General features: G+C 39.1%; 1 protein-coding gene across 3 annotated transcripts in view; it reads left to right on the forward strand.

Moving 5' to 3' along the window:
• LOC124621807 (myelin expression factor 2) overlaps positions 1-18,062 on the forward strand; it is a 115,723-nt gene that overhangs the window by 58,475 nt on the left and 39,186 nt on the right. For all 3 annotated transcript variants that reach the window (XR_006980571.1, XM_047147244.1, XM_047147243.1), the window contains exons 8-10: positions 10,004-10,048; positions 14,606-15,129; positions 15,714-15,849. Coding sequence is in view for 2 of the 3 variants with exons in the window: in XM_047147244.1 (XP_047003200.1) it covers positions 10,004-10,048; positions 14,606-15,129; positions 15,714-15,849 (705 nt within the window). In the remaining variant the exon portion in view is untranslated. The remainder of the gene's footprint in view (positions 1-10,003; positions 10,049-14,605; positions 15,130-15,713; positions 15,850-18,062) is intronic.

The following is an 18,062-nucleotide window of genomic DNA, read 5'->3' on the forward strand; positions in this document are numbered from 1 at the left end:
GTATTGTGCATATGCTAAATATTTTCAGCTTATGTAACTGTGTACCAGTGCTGCTGCCTCCATTGTAACCGATAGATATAAGGGGGCACATGTCCAGCATAGTCTCCAACCCCGAAATCTTGAATAAGAACATTGCATTTTTATTGTGGATTGGGAATTATGGAGTAAAAAGTATGAAACTTTCTTTGCTATGCTGCAGGTGGTGCTGTAATTCATGAGTAACACAATTTAATTCCAGAACAGTATAATCTTGTGAAAAATGCATTGGATAAAAAAAAATCCACAAGTGTTCAGTAATTTTGAAGAAAACAAATTGAGGTGTTGCCTCTCGCTAATGGGTGCTTGTTTGTTAGAATTATTTCACAGTAAGTGCTCAAAAATTCTTAGACAATCTTCCTGTATTGTTTGGAGACCTTTACTTGGATTTGTAACAGACAATATGGTTTCCACTTGATGGTTGTCCACACACAATTTGTAGCAGCATGGGAAGTATTAAAGCATTTGCACAATTGTCAGTTGACTGGAGAATGCAGTCCAATGTCTTGGCTTGCAAGATTGCAATATCTTTCTTGCCTGCCTGACTTCAGTTTGTGGGGTTACTTGAAGAATGAAATTTATAATGAAGTGCAACAATGCATGATAATGTGGTTCAGATTACATTGGAAACACGTTTCAGTTGTGTTGAATAATTCCATGTGTGGATAAATGAGTGCATTGAAATGGGTAGTTACTGTGAAATAATTCATACAAACAGGCAGCCTGTTGGTGAGATTGGAGAGGACACACCTCAAACAAGCCTCCTGCACAATAAAACTGAACACATTTGTTTTTCTTATTTTTATGCAATACATTTTTCTCTAGATACCACCATTTTGGAACTCAAATGCATTATGTCACTTACAGTGCCATCTATCAGAGAACAACAAAAGTGTTACATACAGAAGTTCTGTATTTTTCCAATTGAATGTGAACCTACATTAAAAATGGGATGTTCCTATTTGATGCTGAGGTTGTCCCCAGGGTATGGAGTAGGGGATCAGTGTACATATCCTCAGATAGCATTTTTGAAAACGTTGAACATGTAATTTTCTGTTTCTTAATTGTATGTGTAGTTCTCGGGAAATTTTTCTGTCTCAACCTGTAATATCTTCACTGTACTATTGGCTTTCATTAGTGCCTCTGGAGTCTGGTGTTTCAGGATGATGACCTTCCGTTGTGTTATGTGAAAAAAATCTGTTATAAATGTGAATGCAATTTTCCATAACACCCATTGCCTAAGGGGGAGGTACTTCATGCCCACCCTAAAAAAATAAATATTGTCAATTGTTATTGAATTGTATTAACAACATACTTTTTGGAACTGATGTGTAAGTGCGTGTCTGAACATGAAAATACATTTCAGTGCACATAGTAATATCAGTGATTTTCAGTAATGTGTGCTATCAATTTTGAGCACCAAAAAATATTTCAAAAATGAAAATTTTAAGTGTTGCCCTCTCATCTTAACATACATACATACATACATGAGAGAGTGTAAGGAGGGACCTGAAACTGGTAATACAGAATATGACGTTCAGTGGGGAAATATTAAACTATTAACGAGACTTCTAGTTAAGGCAGAATGGTACAATAGCCCGTTACGAAATAATTCATTGTTGCACCTAGCACATTTGTGAATTTGTTCTGAAGTGTGGAAATGTGGCTTGTACTATATATTCTAGTTCCTTTAATAATTGACCAGCTTCCTGCAATAAGTAGTGAATCTTCTACTGAGCTATCAGTCCAAAGACTCGTCTCCCAGGCTGAGGTGACATGTCATTGGGATAGCTCCATATGTGTCAGATCTTGTTTTGCCCTGTGTAATGCAAACAACTCGGCATGGCACGGACTCGACAAATTGTTCGAAATCCCCAGCAGAAAAACTGAGCCATGCTGGCTCTCTAGCTGCCCTTAATTTCAAAAGCGTGGCCAGTGCAAGATTTTGTACATGAGCTAACCTCCTGATTATGTCCCACAAATGTTCAATGGGGTTCACGTTGGGCGATTTGAGTAGCCGAACCACTCTCAAATTGTGCAGAAAATTCATCAAATCGGTTGCAAATAATTGTGACTTGGTGACGTGCATTGTTGCCCTTAAAAATTCCATTGTTTGGGATCATGAAGTCCATGAATGGCAGCAAATGCAAATGATCTCAAAGTAGCTGAACATAGCAATTTCCAGTCAATGATCAGTTCAGGTGGACTAGAGGACCCTGTCCATTCCTTGTACACACAGCTCACACCATTATAGAGCCACCAACTGCTTGCACAGTGTCTTGTTGACAGCTTGGTCCCACAGTTTTGTGGCATGGTGGTGATTCTTTTGGAAAATCTTGAAATTCTCAGGGAATTACATTGTAGCTTGAAAAAGCTGGGAAATCTCAATTAATTCGACAGATTTCATAAAGTCTGTGAATTCTGTTTTTTTGAACCTAGCATTAGAATTTAATTTTATTGAATTTTGTGTGTCACAAATTTTGAAATACTTGAGTATTTTAAAGAGATAATTCTATTAGTATTATTGCATATAAATTATCAATGTTTAAAAATTGCAGTGAAACTAGAGCTTGTGGCTAGAAAATAACAGCTGAGCAGATAGAAAAGTCGTTATTGTAAGTCGTGCCCCCCCCCCCCCCCCCCCCTCTCTGCACTTCATTAATCCACCTGGAACTTCTATCATCATCTTGCTATCCATACCTGAAATTCTCAGGGAATTTTTTTCCCAAATTTGAGTAGCCACCTTGTGCAGGGTTTGTGCTACAATTAAGTTATCCAACAAAGCCGTGGTTATGAAGTAGTGTCCAACTGATTCGGTCACAAGCACAGGAGAGGCTATGCAGGAGAAGTTGTGCATTTAGCAAAGGCACTTGCATTGTTGTCAGCTGTCAGTCCATTAATGCCGTACCAGGTACGGGGGGAAGGAAGGAAGGAAGGAAGAAAGGAAGGTTATTTTGTGTGTTCAAAAGACACTCATAAGCAGTCAAATGGTGTCGGTGCCACCAAACTGTTGACCCGAACTACAGCTGCCATTGTTTCCGATGTGATAGGATCATAGGATGGCTTGATAGTTTCTCGTAGCTCATTCAGTGTAGACGGATTCTGTTGGTAAGCTTCATTTTTCAGGGTCCCCATAGGCAGAAGTAGACGTTTGGGGACCCCTGGTGGGTACTCAGCAGCTACTCTTCGATCTGCCCTTTCTCAGGGTAGTTTTTCATCAAAGGATGATCTGACATGGGAGTGAGGCAGAACACTGTTTTGTTGTTGCTAAAAAATCTTTCATTTCCAAACACCTCTCGGATTGCAGGTAAAGTTCATGTTTGCAGCATATGAAGATACCTCACAAGTTATGGTACATTCAAAGAAGAATGATTCAATCAAACTGTGTAATGACAGACAGCACCACACATTACTATTCAGTAGATTAACATGTTTGTCCATGTGAACATAACTATTTTCATTTGTGCTGGTTTACAGTACTGTTCAGTCCTGAATTGCGCCTCGTCACACCAAATAACCATCCCTGCAAACTATTCCTGCTCGTGAAACGCGCCTTCAAACCACTCGATGTACTACATGCTGCGATTTGGCTCATTCTCATTCATAGAGTACAGTGATCTTGGAATGTGTATTTTTTTACATCGGGCCTTCAGAATTCGTCTTAATTGGCTTATCCCACTTTCACATGCACCCTGGGTATTTTTAGGTGATGTAGTAAAATGTTGCAACGCAGCAGTGCTAGAAGCTGGACTGGTTGAGGTTTTTGGTTGGCCACACCTTCCCTTAAGCACATGCTGAAAGTATTATTGGCTTCAGATTTATCCTGATTACTGTGTTGTTGAACATGTTGGTGGCTGAGTTACATAAACATCACGCCATTGTCATTGCAACTCCTCCATGTTTTTGTACTTCACGTACCACTTCGATATGGCCTTGGGTTCCTCAGATAATAATCTTAGTTGATTCATTGCTGCACTCTCATCTGCTGGCAAACACACAGAGATCTGTAGTGTGTCCGATGGACTAAGGTACTGTGCAAAATTGCAAGGTTTTTGATACTCTGGAGTCATCCTTAGGTGGAACATTGAACACGATTGTGGAGTGTTAAAATGTTTTCACACCCAAGAATTTCATAGTGTGCAGAGTTTACAGTAGTGAACAAGTAAGGTACATGCCACGTTGTAGACACATGCTGTCGAACATTAAACAGTGTGATGCCTGATAGCTTTTTGCATCACAGGATGAACTCTGCAAACAACATACTGTAATCAGTCTTTGTGTGAGGACACTTGAGTAATTTTAACTTTATGCAGATACTCAAAACTTAATTCTAATTGTTCAGATCTGCTGAGACACTTTGTCTGGGAGGAAATATATTAGTTTTAAAATTCTATGTGGACCAGGTTTTAACATTGACTTGTTCTTTGAGGATGGCCTACACTTGTCTTCCTTAATTAGTAATAAAGGTTTAAGCAACTGTTACATGTGTGTCCCCTTTTTGAATGCCCCAAAAAATTGTTTTTGAGCCATAATCATCTGTTGTTTCCATTTTGTTTGAAGACAGCTTTAGAAAACAGTTCTAGAATTCCTGTTCGTATGAATCTGATCACTGTAGGCCTTAAATTAAATTTAAGAACAGAATTGTGCATCTTCACACATGTTAGCTCAAATTCGTGAAATACATGATTTTCCTCCTCTACATTTAGATCTGGATAATTTGGAGGCCTTGTGTGAATAGTATTGATAGTTATTTTACGTGCATGTGCATTAAATGTTGACTCTAAGAAAATTTGTGATCTCTGTGCCAACATGCATGATCTAGCTTGTGCAAAATGAACCAGATTGCAGTTGGTTCAAAACAGTCTTAACATGTGCAATTGGCTGAAAAAATTCTAGTATTAGTAATTTGCTCGGGAAAGCACAATTTGAGAACATGAAGGATATTGATATTTACTGATCCTGTAAAAACCCGATGTTAACAATCCTGTCTGTAAAGAATTCCCACTTTTAATGGATATATTTGTTCCAGTGAAATTGCCAGAAGAATGTCAACGGGAGTGTGGTTTAATGGACCTTGCTTTAAGAAAAGTCAGTCAGTTGTTAGTTTGCAAACTGAAATGGTGATTTCCAGACATGTTTGAAAGTTTCCACTATTCTTCATTTCTGATAGTTACATCAAATTGCTGATAAAGTAGTCAGTAATTCATAATCAGTTGTTATTGCCAATAGGTTGTTTTTAGTTGATATTTTCGGACACAGATTTTCACATGTAGGTCACCTGATCTGACATAACCAAAAATAATTGTAGAGTGAACAAGTTGATTTGATTGTACATTGTGGAAGTTAGGTTATGGGCAGCAAAAGAAAGGAAGACAACATTTTTAGACAGTTGGAATGCTAAACTTGCTGACAAAGCAAAGAATAAGATTTGGCTCTTCCTCCTTTGTGTGGTATGTACTCAGGATGTATACAGTCTTGGAAAAACCCGGGAATATTTTAGAATTCCGGAAATTTTTCATTGTTTTCGGTTAAATTTTTGTAATTTTGACTGGTAAGAACAGATACTCTAACAAAGAATATAACTGTATCCCGCTACTGCAGAATAATACTTCAGCAATAAAACATGAACGAGTGAAAAAACGAAAAAATAAAAATTTAACTGCAAAGTAAATGCGCCATATACAACAAAACAAAATTCTCATACAAGCGTCTGTCAACAGCAAAACTTGTCAAAGGCTTAATGATTCATAACAACAAAATTGCCTCCGATGAGCGTGGCGTCACAACTTTTTACATTAGATTCGTTTTAGCAGTTACAAGCGGAATCATGCGCATTCGCAGTTGAGTAGTACCTTCTCCCACTTCTGGCTACAGAAATGTGGCTGTTGGCTGTGTAAGCAGCAGATTCGAATGTCTTGTTTCTTTTGTGACCTAATGTAAGAGCGTATCATGTTTTACACGTACGAACATACGGCTCCCTACGACATCATAGCTGCGCAAGTGCGGTGATGCCTGTCATCTGGCGCTCTCTGGCAACTGCAGAAACGCACCTATTTCTAACAGGTCGCAGGAAAATATTCAGAATGGTGGTTTGAAAAGCGTTACTATCAAAGAAAATTTCCTTTTACTCAAGTTGAACTACGTACGAGAATGTAGGTTGAATTTCTTAAATCTAAGAATGTTTGACTGTCATTTAAAAATTAAACTCTTTGATGACGAGTCATTTAGATGAATTTGGAGCCCAGAAGAACAGACATTTATGTCGTTGTTAAAAATTTAATGGCACATTTGTGTGATATATTTTAAATTGTAATACGCGCATAAAAGACCAACATTATATTTGAAAGCTTAGCTTCTCTTCCAGCGTATTAATCTTATAGACCAATATTATAAGTGAAAGCTTTACTTTTCTTGTAGCAACACTGTGTATATTAATTTAAAACACTAACTTTTCTGTTTTTGTGTACGCGCTACTTAACAGTGATGTTGCTAATTGGCTGACTTCATCACGTGTCATAAGCTCTCAATACCTGGTATCATCGGCTGGTGAAAATCACGTGACATGAGCTATGACTGGCTTACAAAAGCGCATCGCAATCTCGATTTCAATGCTTCGGAAAGTAACGTGCGCTGTTTGATGGAATTCGAATTTATACTTTCGTAATACGAAAATATGCAGCGTACATATTACTGCACATCAAAGATCTTCCCAAAATGTTCCCCCCCCCCCCCCCCCCCCCCCCCCCCCCCCCCCCCCCCCCCCCCGTGTTTCGTTTTCTAAAGTGCTGGAAATTCTACGCCCGTGTATAAAACCGTAACCATCTAAGGATGGATAGGTTAAACAGTATCTAGAGAAAATTTACTGTCAGGTAACGGGGAAAAAGTACGTTTTCACCTGGGAGAAAATGTATTTTTAACTGGGAAATCCGCTAGATATCCGGGAATTTTTTTTCTTTGTCCGCATATACACCCTGGTACTGAAAAATTAAGGGGACATTCCTGAATGCTGAAACTAGTATCCCTGTGGCATTTGAAAGGGAAAAGTTTCAGCTTCATTCTTTCAAGTTTAATTGCCCATTCACTTCAAAATCCTTATGTTACCTGAATTGAGGGTGTGTTGACTGCATTTAGTAATGGCCCCTATCCCAGTTTCTCTCTGTTGTGGCTTTCTGTGCAGGATTTGTTACGGTGACAATGGGAGGCAGAAAAAAGAGTTGCAGTTGTTTCTTTAATTTTTCTTTCAGAGGAAGTGAGGTTAATTTTCCTTCACTTCACAATCATGAGTCATGTCAGACCCCCAGAAAGTTTATTACATTAATACATTGTAGATGGCTGCTTTCTTTCTAACATCATTATGTTCAGATGACAGGTGACAAGGAGACTGAAAACTGTACAGTTGCCTGAGGGACATGCCCATAGATGATATTTGCAGTTATCTCCTATAATAGTACAGTTGAAGCTTAGATATGACATTGCACCGATTGGCTCTGGAGCTAAACTGAGAGACTGTAGGTGCCTTACAGAATTGGAGACCACCCTCTTACTAATAAAATGATTTTATGAAATGAGAAATGGATACATTCCTGTAGGTGAAAATTTATTGACAAAGGTTTCAAAAATTTCGAGAGATTTGGATAGAAGATTCAAGTGAATAGTGGCTGAGAAGACTGCTTGGAAAAAGAAAGATGTAACTTCTCCTACCAAAATTTGTATAGAGAAAGTAAGGCATTAGACATGAAAAGAATTTAATGTTAAAATTTTGACACAGTTGATAACTATTATGAGCCTAGAAATATTTTTGTTGCTGGCGGGACTGGGGTCTTCTATACTTCATTTCCAGAAGAACAGGATGCCAAGGAGAATAGATGATTTTAGTGTATGTTACTAGCGATAATAAAAAATTGATGTACTGCGGGATATAAAAAATTGTACTGTGTACCTAAAATTTCATTAGCAGTACCTCGCTGTCTGCTGAAATAAGAAGTTTCTTGGTTGAAATGTGGAGATGGATTCAGTAAGAAGAAAGATAATTCTTATTGTTGACACATCTTCTGCACATGAAAAGGTGATATGTCAGGAACATGTGTGTTTCCTCTTGCTAAATGAACATGCCACCTGCAGCCTATAGACGTGGGTATAATTCGGTGTGTGAACTCTAAATACAGAACAGGTTTTGCATGGAGACCATTATCTTTGGGAAAGGACAGTGAAAATATTCTACAGATGATGCATGTGGAATGTTGTAACCCAGGGTGTGTTGAACTCACTTAAAAATTCTGGCTGTGGGTCAGTATCAGTTACTGAAGAATAGGAGTATTATTTCCCTGTTCGGCATTTAAGTGCTTTGTTGGGATGACAACCTGACTTCTGCATACATTGGATAGGTGAGACTTCTATGAAAGGGGTGGGGGTGGAGGATTCTGCTGGACTAAGTTTCATTGTGGATGCTATTTCCTTATTCAGTGCGGATTAGTTGGTTTTAGCCTCAGCTGTACTAAGTTTCATTGTGGATGCTATAAACTACTTTTCCTTATTCAGAGCAGATGAGTTGGTTGTAGCCAATATCAAACTGCTGGTGTGGTAACACTTCTCACAAGGGAACCTCCCCATGGCACCCCCCCTCAGATTTAGTTATAAGTTGGCACAGTGGATAGGCCTTGATAAACTGAACACAGATCAATTGAGAAAACAGGAAGAAGTTGTGTGGAACTGTGAAAAATAAACAAAATATACAAACTGAGTAGTCCATGGGCTACATGAGCAACATAGTGGACCATATGAGAATAGGAGCGCCGTGGTAGCGTGAGCAGCTGCGGAACGAGAGGTCCTTGGTTCAAGTCTGCCCTCGACTGAAAATTTTACTTTCTTTATTTTTGCATAGTTATTATCTGTCCGTTCGTTCATTGACATCTATGTTCATTGCAATAAGTTTAGTGTCTGTTAAGCAACCGCATCGCAAAACCGTGCGATTAGTAGACGAAAGGACGTGTCTCTCCAATGGGAACAGAAAACATTTGATCACAAGGTCATAGGTCAACCAATTCCTCCACAGGAAAACACATCTGATATATTCTATACGACACTGGTGACGGCATGTGCGTCACATGACAGGAATAAGTTGTCGACCCACCTAACTTGTACGCTTGGCGAATGGATAAAAAGATTCTTCTACCTTGCCCGATTTAGGTTTTCTTGTGGATGTGATAATCACTCCCAAAAAAGTGATGAAAACATTAGAGTTTGTCACATAAGCTGAAAATAAAAAGTTAAACTTTTCATTCGATGGAAGATTTGAACCAAGGACCTTTCGTTCCGCAGCTGCTCACGTTACCACGAGACCACGGCGCTCTTGCCTTTCTCTTGTCCTTAATGTTGCCTATCTTGCCATGAACTACTCAGTTTGTATATTTTGCTTATTTTTCACAGTTCCACACAACTTCTTCCTGTTCTCTCAATTGATCTGTGTTCAGTTTTTCAAGGCCTATCCACTGTGCCAACTTATAACTAAATCTGAGGGGGTGCGATGGGGAGGTTCCCTTGTCAGTACAATATGCTGGCAGAAAATGTCAAAGCACAAATCCCCCAAAAGGAATTTTTTTTTTTCCTTTCTGTGTAACGGTAGTTACCTATGGCATTACTCAAATAACACAAGTTCCAAATATAAATAATTTGTTGTTCATTCTGGATGCTTTATTTAAATTGACACCCTTTCGTGGTTTTACACGAGACTACAAATTAACGCTTATTGTGTTCATGGACAGAGAGTGGCAATATGTTGCTGGGGTTAAGTTGTGTGCATTTGTGATACAGCCTGAAAACCTCCAGATTTCTGATTACTGATCACTTTGTTAGCAAATGACCTAAAACCCTATTGAAGGAAAAAAGATTTGTCTGTAGACATTGTTATTTTACTGTATTTTGGTGATTGCGAAATATGTACTTCAGAAAAACCTTTTTTTTTTTACAGGAGCGGCATCAGCACTGTCTAATGTTGTTGGTCCAGCATCTTTGGGTAACTATTTTTCTTAACTTTACCAGAAGAAACTAAACTTAGCAAGACATGCAAATCTTAGATGTGTACCAGTATAACAATGTGGAATGAAATTTGCCTGTAATGTCAACATTTTTTCCTTGGAAATATGTAAAAAGTGAATTTCATTGGTTTTATTACTTTGAAGTATGATACATTGTTTGGGATTTGCTATTTAACTCGGTGAATGAGTTAAAATTCTACCAGGTGTTACCAAGAAGATAGGTTCAGTATTTGGAGCGTGTGTGTGTGTGTGTGTGTGTGTGTGTGTGTTATGGAAGAAACTTACAGGTGTCATATTTACATTGATCTCTGTTCATAAACCTAACTTTCTGATTCAAAGTGTTTTGGTATCTTCATATTTTGTACAGTTTAGTTTATGGTGAAATAATTACTAGTTTTTGTCATTTGCTCATTACCAAGGCAATTTTCTCTTTATGTTCTTCTGGAAAGGATTAATTTGTTCTTCTCATGAAATTCTTTGAATTTTTAATCTTGTTATTTTTTGCTGTTGTGTCTAAAGTTTGACAATTTTGTTGTTGTTGGACTTAACTCACTTACCTTGCCTATTTCGATAAATATTGATGTCATTAGATTCTAAAGATTCTCATTTAGGAAGAGAATAGAAGCTTTCGAAATGTGGTGCTACAGAAGAATGCTGAAGATTAGATGGGTAGATCACATAACTAATGAGGAAGTATTGAATAGGATTGGGGAGAAGAGAAGTTCGTGGCACAACTTGACCAGAAGAAGGGATCGGTTGGTAGGACATGTTCTGAGGCATCAAGGGATCACCAATTTAGTATTGGAGGGCAGCGTGGAGGGTAAAAATCGTAGAGGGAGACCAAGAGATGAATACACTAAGCAGATTCAGAAGGATGTAGGTTGCAGTAGGTACTGGGAGATGAAACGGCTTGCACAGGATAGAGTAGCATGGAGAGCTGCATCAAACCAGTCTCAGGACTGAAGACCACAACAACAACAACAACCCCATTAGAATGTAAATATGTTGAATCATTGATTTAAGTGATTACCATGGAATGTGTAAGAGGTCTGCAGCCCCCTACGAAAAGATAAATGTAGTTTTGCCTCACACAGCTTGAGGTAGGCTACATATAAGTAGTCAAGTACCAGAGATATACAGCTGTTGTTAGTGGAATGCAGGCAGTGTGCGGTGCAGAAGTTGCTGAGAGCACTAGTGAGCAGGACATGGTGTAATGACAGAAGGTCGCCCGTAATTCATATTGTTGACTCTGTGTCCTTGACTCTGTTAAGCAGTTACCAGTTGTGACAAAAGTTTATTTTGAAGTGTCGTACCGTGACTACATGTTCTACATCAACTGTGTGGATCACCTACTTTCGGAATGCAGTGAGGATTGTGGGGTGTTTGTGCTAATTAATGCCATAGTGTAAAGATATAAATAGTGACCTCTGATAAATATAATGATCATTAAGTTCTAAGGTGAAGGGATTAACTGCCTCACATTTGTGTAGAATTAAAAAATGTAACATGTAATTACAGCAGAATGCCGTAGTGGCTATTATGCAGTAGGACTCTATTGATGTGTTAATTCATTATTCAGCAGCACCTCCCACAGCAGTATTAACTATTCAGCCCCTTATCCTTAGGACACATCTATCTCTTTTATTAGGCTCTCAGTGATTAATAATGCCCAAATCAGTCGGGAGTGTCTTAAATATCATTTCGTTGGAATGTCATTTTTGAAACATCTCATCCTACAGTCATATCTATAACATTGTTGCAGAACAAAGTTCTCCTCAGTTTCCGTTCTGCTCTGTTCTTCCATTGTGACACACATGCCATAATTTTAATTAAATTTTGTCTTCCCTTCCTTTCTTCTTTTTTTTTTTTTTTTTTTTTTTCCCCTCCTCGCATTCTGCTCTTTTGGTGTAAATCATCAGATTTGTTGGTAGTTAACTTGTCTATCTCCACTAACTTGTCTTCAGATCCAAGAGTTCTGCAATTATCTCAAGTTGATGCAGCAAGGTACTTCTGTAGTAGCAACAGCTAGAAGTGCCCCATGGTTGATTCACTGCTGTATTGCCCTTGATACATCACTGGCAGTATCTAATTCGATGTGAAATCAGTACCCCCATGAAATCACATGTTTCAGTAAGGTTTATGACAACCCTGCCCATGATACATATCTGTGCCTGGTTTGGGAAGCGATGTGAATATTGTGAAACCTTGGTGGAGGTACTCTCACAGGTCTTTCCTGGTTGGAGTGTGTGTAACTGGAGCCTGTAATCAACTTGGCAAGTTCATGTTGCGCGTCATCCCAGTATTGTTGATAAAAACATTTTCTTAGACACAGTATGTTAGGTCTGAAAGAGTTGCAGGTATTGCTTCGTTACACCACATGCAATGTAGGGTGTTCAGCAGCCAATTCATAATTTTCCCACAAAGAGACACACTTCAGGTTCATTACCTTGTGGCTGCTAAAAGGTGCATGTTTGTGGGCTTACAGGTTGGACACTTGCATTTGCCTTTGCTGTACACTTCGTCAGTATGGTGCATGTGACACACTTCCTGTTACTAATTTCCATAGAAAAAATTTTTGCTAGTTTTTGTATTTGGGGATTAGTTACTTGTACTCCTTGAAATTTATAGTTTAAACGGTCATAAAGTTAGCTACTTCCTGAAGTCGGGTCATTTATGTTGCCGTGGTGGTGTTTAGATGGTGGAACATAAAAACTAATACATAAATGTAATTCGTTCTAGTCTGAAGTACATTGTTGACAGGACATTTGTGTCAAAAGGAAAATCTGTTAACAAAAATAGTAAATTCTTAGACAGAATTGTTAAGTAGATTACACACAGAATGTCAGGCAGATGTACAGTTGGCTGAGCAAGTGTGGGGAGAGTGGTAGTGGAGGGGGGGGGGGGTGGATTGCGCAATGGCATCAATGCGCTGTAGGGGAAATGATTTGTGCTGGAGAGGAAGTGCCGTTATAATGTGACCATCTAAAAAGATTCACTATCACTCCTTTGGTTACTATCTAAAAAGAATTCCGCTGAAAATAAAACAAAATCAGAGTTTCATTTTCGCCTGACTCGTTAACGTTTTGCAACTTTCAGAGAAACAACACGAGTGATGAATTTTGAGTAAAACCTGCATTCCTTTTGTTGCCGTGTTAAAATTTGCTTCTTTTGCCAAAACACTTGTTTACATAATGTCACCTTAGTGACAGGTGCAGACATAATTGTAACAATCCTGAAACGATGATGTATTTAGTTTACTACATGAGGAACTGAGGACAAATAAGGTCAGTAGCTTATTTAAGGTCAGTAGCTTATTTAAAAGCATATCCTCAGTGCAAAAATAGATGTGTAATGTTTTCAGTTCCATTGTTCCCAAACCTGTAGCAATTCTCATTTCACCAGATATCAAAGGCCCCTAAAAAGTACATAGTTTCTTCAAAAATGTCTTCTAGTTATATGGTAAATAACGAAGTTCTGTGTGTTAACAATATGGCAAAATACTACTCTCTTTGCGTGCTGTTATTTACCGAAATCGCATTTCAGTATATCAAGCTGTGAGTGGTAAGTGAGGAATGTTGTGGGCATATCACTCTAGCTTTACTGCTGGTGCATGTGATACAAGCAGCGACATGTGATGTAATATGCACCAAACGCGAAGTCGTAGAAATCCATATTTTTCGTTGCTTTTTGAAATTTTCACAGTGTCGTAATTAAACAGAAATATCGCAATAACTATGATTGTTAATGAAGTGGACACTTCATTGTGAAGCTACTAGGAACACATAAGCAAATTTTTTTAGCAAATAGTTTCGGGAAAATTGTTTCAGAAAGATTGCAGGGCGTGCACCTTGATTCTGTCAAAACAGCACATCACCAACTGGTGGAAAGCTGAAAAACAATAGCGGCCTCCTCCTCCGAACAAACGAATGAATTCACCCAGTGCTTAGTATAAAAAGTTGTTACTGTGCACTAGCCACCATATCCTGCATGGACTTGCTGCCTGGAGGCAGAATGTTTAATATTGCCAATAGATGTACATCAGTGAATGCACTTCTATTTCTGTGCATTCATACTAAACATTCTGCTTATGTCCACCAACGTAGCTGAATGGACAGCGTGCTGGCATGCCATGCTGGGGGCCGAGGTGCAATTACGCCTGGGTTGGATATATTCTCCACTCAGAGAATGGGTGTTTGTGTCGTCCTCATCATTATTTCATCCTCATTTATGCGTAAATCACCGAAGTGGCGTCACCTCAAGACTTGCACTAGGCAATCAGGTCTACCCACTGGGAGGCCCTTGCCATGCCACACTTCATTTCATTCTGCGTCTTGAAAGCGAGTACTGGCTAGCAAATGTCGCATAAATAATTACTGTCAGGACAGCATGTCATGTACAATACAATAAAGATAAGTACGCATCTGGAAATAAATGGGAATGGTGTACTGCAGTGAGCAACGGTTTTTTCATTTGACTTATGTATATTAATTTTTTAATGTGTTCTGTGCTTAATGGGAGTTATTTTTCTTTTTCAGGTTTGAGTAACAATGCAGCTTTGCCTGCCAGTTTAACTGGTGTGGGTGGCTTAGGAGCTGCTGCAGCAGGTGGCCTTATGGGAGCCGGAGGTGGTGATATTGGTTTAGGAGGAGGGATTGGGGCAGGTGGTGCATTTGGGGGAAGCAATTTAGGTGCAGGATTAGGTGCTGGGGGAGCAGGACTAGGTGTTGGTTTGGGTGGAGGAGGAGGATCATTTGGAGGAAATATTGGCACTGGAGGTGGCAGTTCATTTATGGGTGGCGGTGCTGGAGGCGCCTTCGGTGGTGGAGCAGCAGGCTTAGTGGGTAATAGTGCGTTCGGAGGCGGTGGACGTGATTTTGATTCTCTTAACTCTAGTCTTGGGGGTGGTGGAGGAGGAGGTGGTTATGGCTCTGGTTTAGGGGAAAGAGATTTTAGAGGGGCAGCGGATGGTGGATTTGCCAATGGACCATCAAGAGGAATTGGAATGGGAGGTGCAGCAGTTCCAGGTCATAGAGGTTCAGATACTATCCTGATCAAAAATGTGAGTTGACTACTGTTCATTTTATGTGTAATGCAATCCAGAATAATTTTTTGTATTAAAATCAAATCACATCATTGTCGGCTTGGTGGCATCTGTAACATGATTCCACTTCGACTAATTATTGATTACATAATAGTGCTTTCCCTCATTCAATAGTGGGAAGTTAACCTTATGATCAAATAAGGTTCAGATTATGGACTTCCATATTGCTTATGTGATGTATTTGTCAGGTACTGAATTGCATGATCGATTGCATGAGATATGCTTGGCTGTAAATGAGCAGTAACTTAATTAAGAAATTTATAGCTAATGTAAAATGTGTTGTAGGAATTCCCACTCCTGCCTGAATTGTCTTCATTGGACTGGCCAAAGTTTCGACAATTGTTCTCATAAAAATTAAAGTACAAAAACAGTACCTATAAAGATGTACTATCACTTAATGGTTGAGTAGTTACAGTGATGTTGAATTATATTATTGTATTTGTTAGTAAAAGGCTGTATGAAAAAGTTCCGTATTATTTCATTTTCATACTATTTGTCTTTTCTGCCTTTGTTACTAAGTTGTTAATGGTCTTTCTTTCCAGCTTCCTCCTTCTGCAACATGGCAGATGCTTCGGGATAAATATGGGGAGATCGGAGATGTCAAATTCGCAGAGATTAGGGGTAAAGAGATTGGCTTAGTGCGTTTCAGCTCTGAATTGGAGGCCGAGCGTGCAGTCCGTATCCTTTATTAACCAATATGACTGTCGAAATAATTTCTTATAAAAGTTGTGAATGTAATAATTTTGTTGCATGATAATATTAGGCATGCAGTTCCTTTGTTAACAGTGAGGAAAGATATTACCTTTGCTGTGGTTACTTCAGTACTTAAATATTCTGTTCTCGTATTACACAGAGGGGTAGTTCATTGCCTTTTTAATCTTTCGTTCATGGGTGGTGTGGGAAGAAAGAAAACGTTTTAAGGGAAGGTGCCTTTTGCTCTCATATGGTTGAAATTTAAATTAATCTTTCTCCTACATTTTTACCATACTAATACAAATTTTCAGTTGTAAAGAGGTTCGTATTGTACCTTCGTACATTATATTTAGTGTAATAGGGTTAATTTCTTTTGTAGTTTATCTACATAAAAATATCCCAAGTAAGGATACGGAAAGTACCAACAGTTTGATTTCTTATTGAAATAGAACTGACAGGCTTGTACAAAAACTTGATTTCAGACTAGTTACACTTTAAAAATTTGCCTGAGGGTGGAGCAAAATGGTGAATAAGACAACAGTTGTGAACTGTTTCTTGATGTAGTAAGTCAAAATTGACTTGAAAGAATGAATGGGTTGGGCCAAAAATTGAAGTGCTAGAGAAAACACACATCTAGAATGTCATCATACAGTTAAGCTTTCTCAACAAGGGTCAGATAGTAAGATTGAAAGAGTACAGGCTTGGCAGTGTGTCAGTATGAGCGAGAACAGGTTCGTCCACTTCGCATAGATCGGGGATGTACAGACGTTGTGCTGTATCAATTTTTTTAGCTCAATCATCTTTCTTCCACTCCTAAAAGGGAGAGTCTCTCTTCATCAGTGAGAGCCCATGAAAGTTCTTGTAGAGTCAGTCGTGTAACAGGACAACCATGAAGACATCTGTCAAACATGTCCCATATATGAACAGTGGGGTTTATGTAGGGACTTGAATATGGGCCATTCTGTAACTTCAATTCCAGGCTTCATAAGATATTCCTGTGGAAGTCCACCACTTAGGGCGGTGGTGCCCGTAACGCCACATTGCGGAGATAGACGGATACTTGTCTTCGTGTGAGGTTCCAGAGCATCGACACTTTCCCAACTCCCCTTTTGTACTGCCTTGTCTCCCTGTAGTATGTTGACAACGTCTGTATGATACATGGACACTGCATTGCATATACTTGGCTGAATACAACATCCACAAATGACAAATGCCATCTGTGTACCTCACTAGAAAACACTTTGACACTGGTACTCTCATCCTCCTGATTAGTTACCTGACACTGTAAAGCATAACAGATGACCTCAGCAGTTTGGTCCCATAGGAACTTGCCACAAACTTCCAAAACAGCCAATAAATGGCAAATGATTTTAACTCTTTTCTGCATCGAACTGGAAGATTTTAAATGATCCCCTAATTCAACTACTTTTCATATCTAGCGTGTGACTATAATAGACTGACAGTGTTGAGTGCTGCAGTGTGGGCTGTATCACAGGATGCTGAAACATCATAGGTATGTTCATTAATTGATGTGCTTGCAGTGTATGCCGAAAAAAAGCTCCACTTTCTGCCACAGGGTTAAAATATGGTGCTGTAAGCAGTCAGGTCAGAATGTGGTGGGGATGTAGGAAAAAGGGGATGACTACAAAACACATGATACTGGTGTTTCTAGCATATTGGTTATAATATGATCAGAAGTTACATCATCTGTTCAGTGTGGTCTCCCGTGTCAGTAACATGTAGCATACGTAACATGACATGGTCGACAGTTGCTCGCAGCATATCAAGTGTAAGGGGATCAATACGTCATCAAAAGCTACCTTTCAGATTAGAACAATCCTAATACATCCCTGATGCAACACAATCTTTCAGATATCCCCACAGTCAAGTCACATGGATCTGGAAGCCACAACCCTTGAAATTACCTAGAGCTGATGCAGTTTTTACCAAAGGCTTCCAGAGCTAATCTTTCACATGGCAAGTGACGTTGTTGCCCCGTCTTGTGCAAAAATATACAGAGGGAGAAAAGGAAAGTTGCTACTCACCATATAGCGGAGATGCTGAGCCACGATAGGCACAATAAAAAGATTCACACAAACATAGCTTTTGGCCATTAAGGCCTTTGTCAGCAGTAGACACACACGCATATGCGCTTCTGCAGTCTCTGGATGGGGGTAAGGAGGAGGCTGGGGAGGGGA

This window comes from Schistocerca americana, chromosome 7 (genome assembly GCF_021461395.2).
Source record: "Schistocerca americana isolate TAMUIC-IGC-003095 chromosome 7, iqSchAmer2.1, whole genome shotgun sequence".
Lineage (NCBI taxonomy): Eukaryota > Metazoa > Arthropoda > Insecta > Orthoptera > Acrididae > Schistocerca > Schistocerca americana.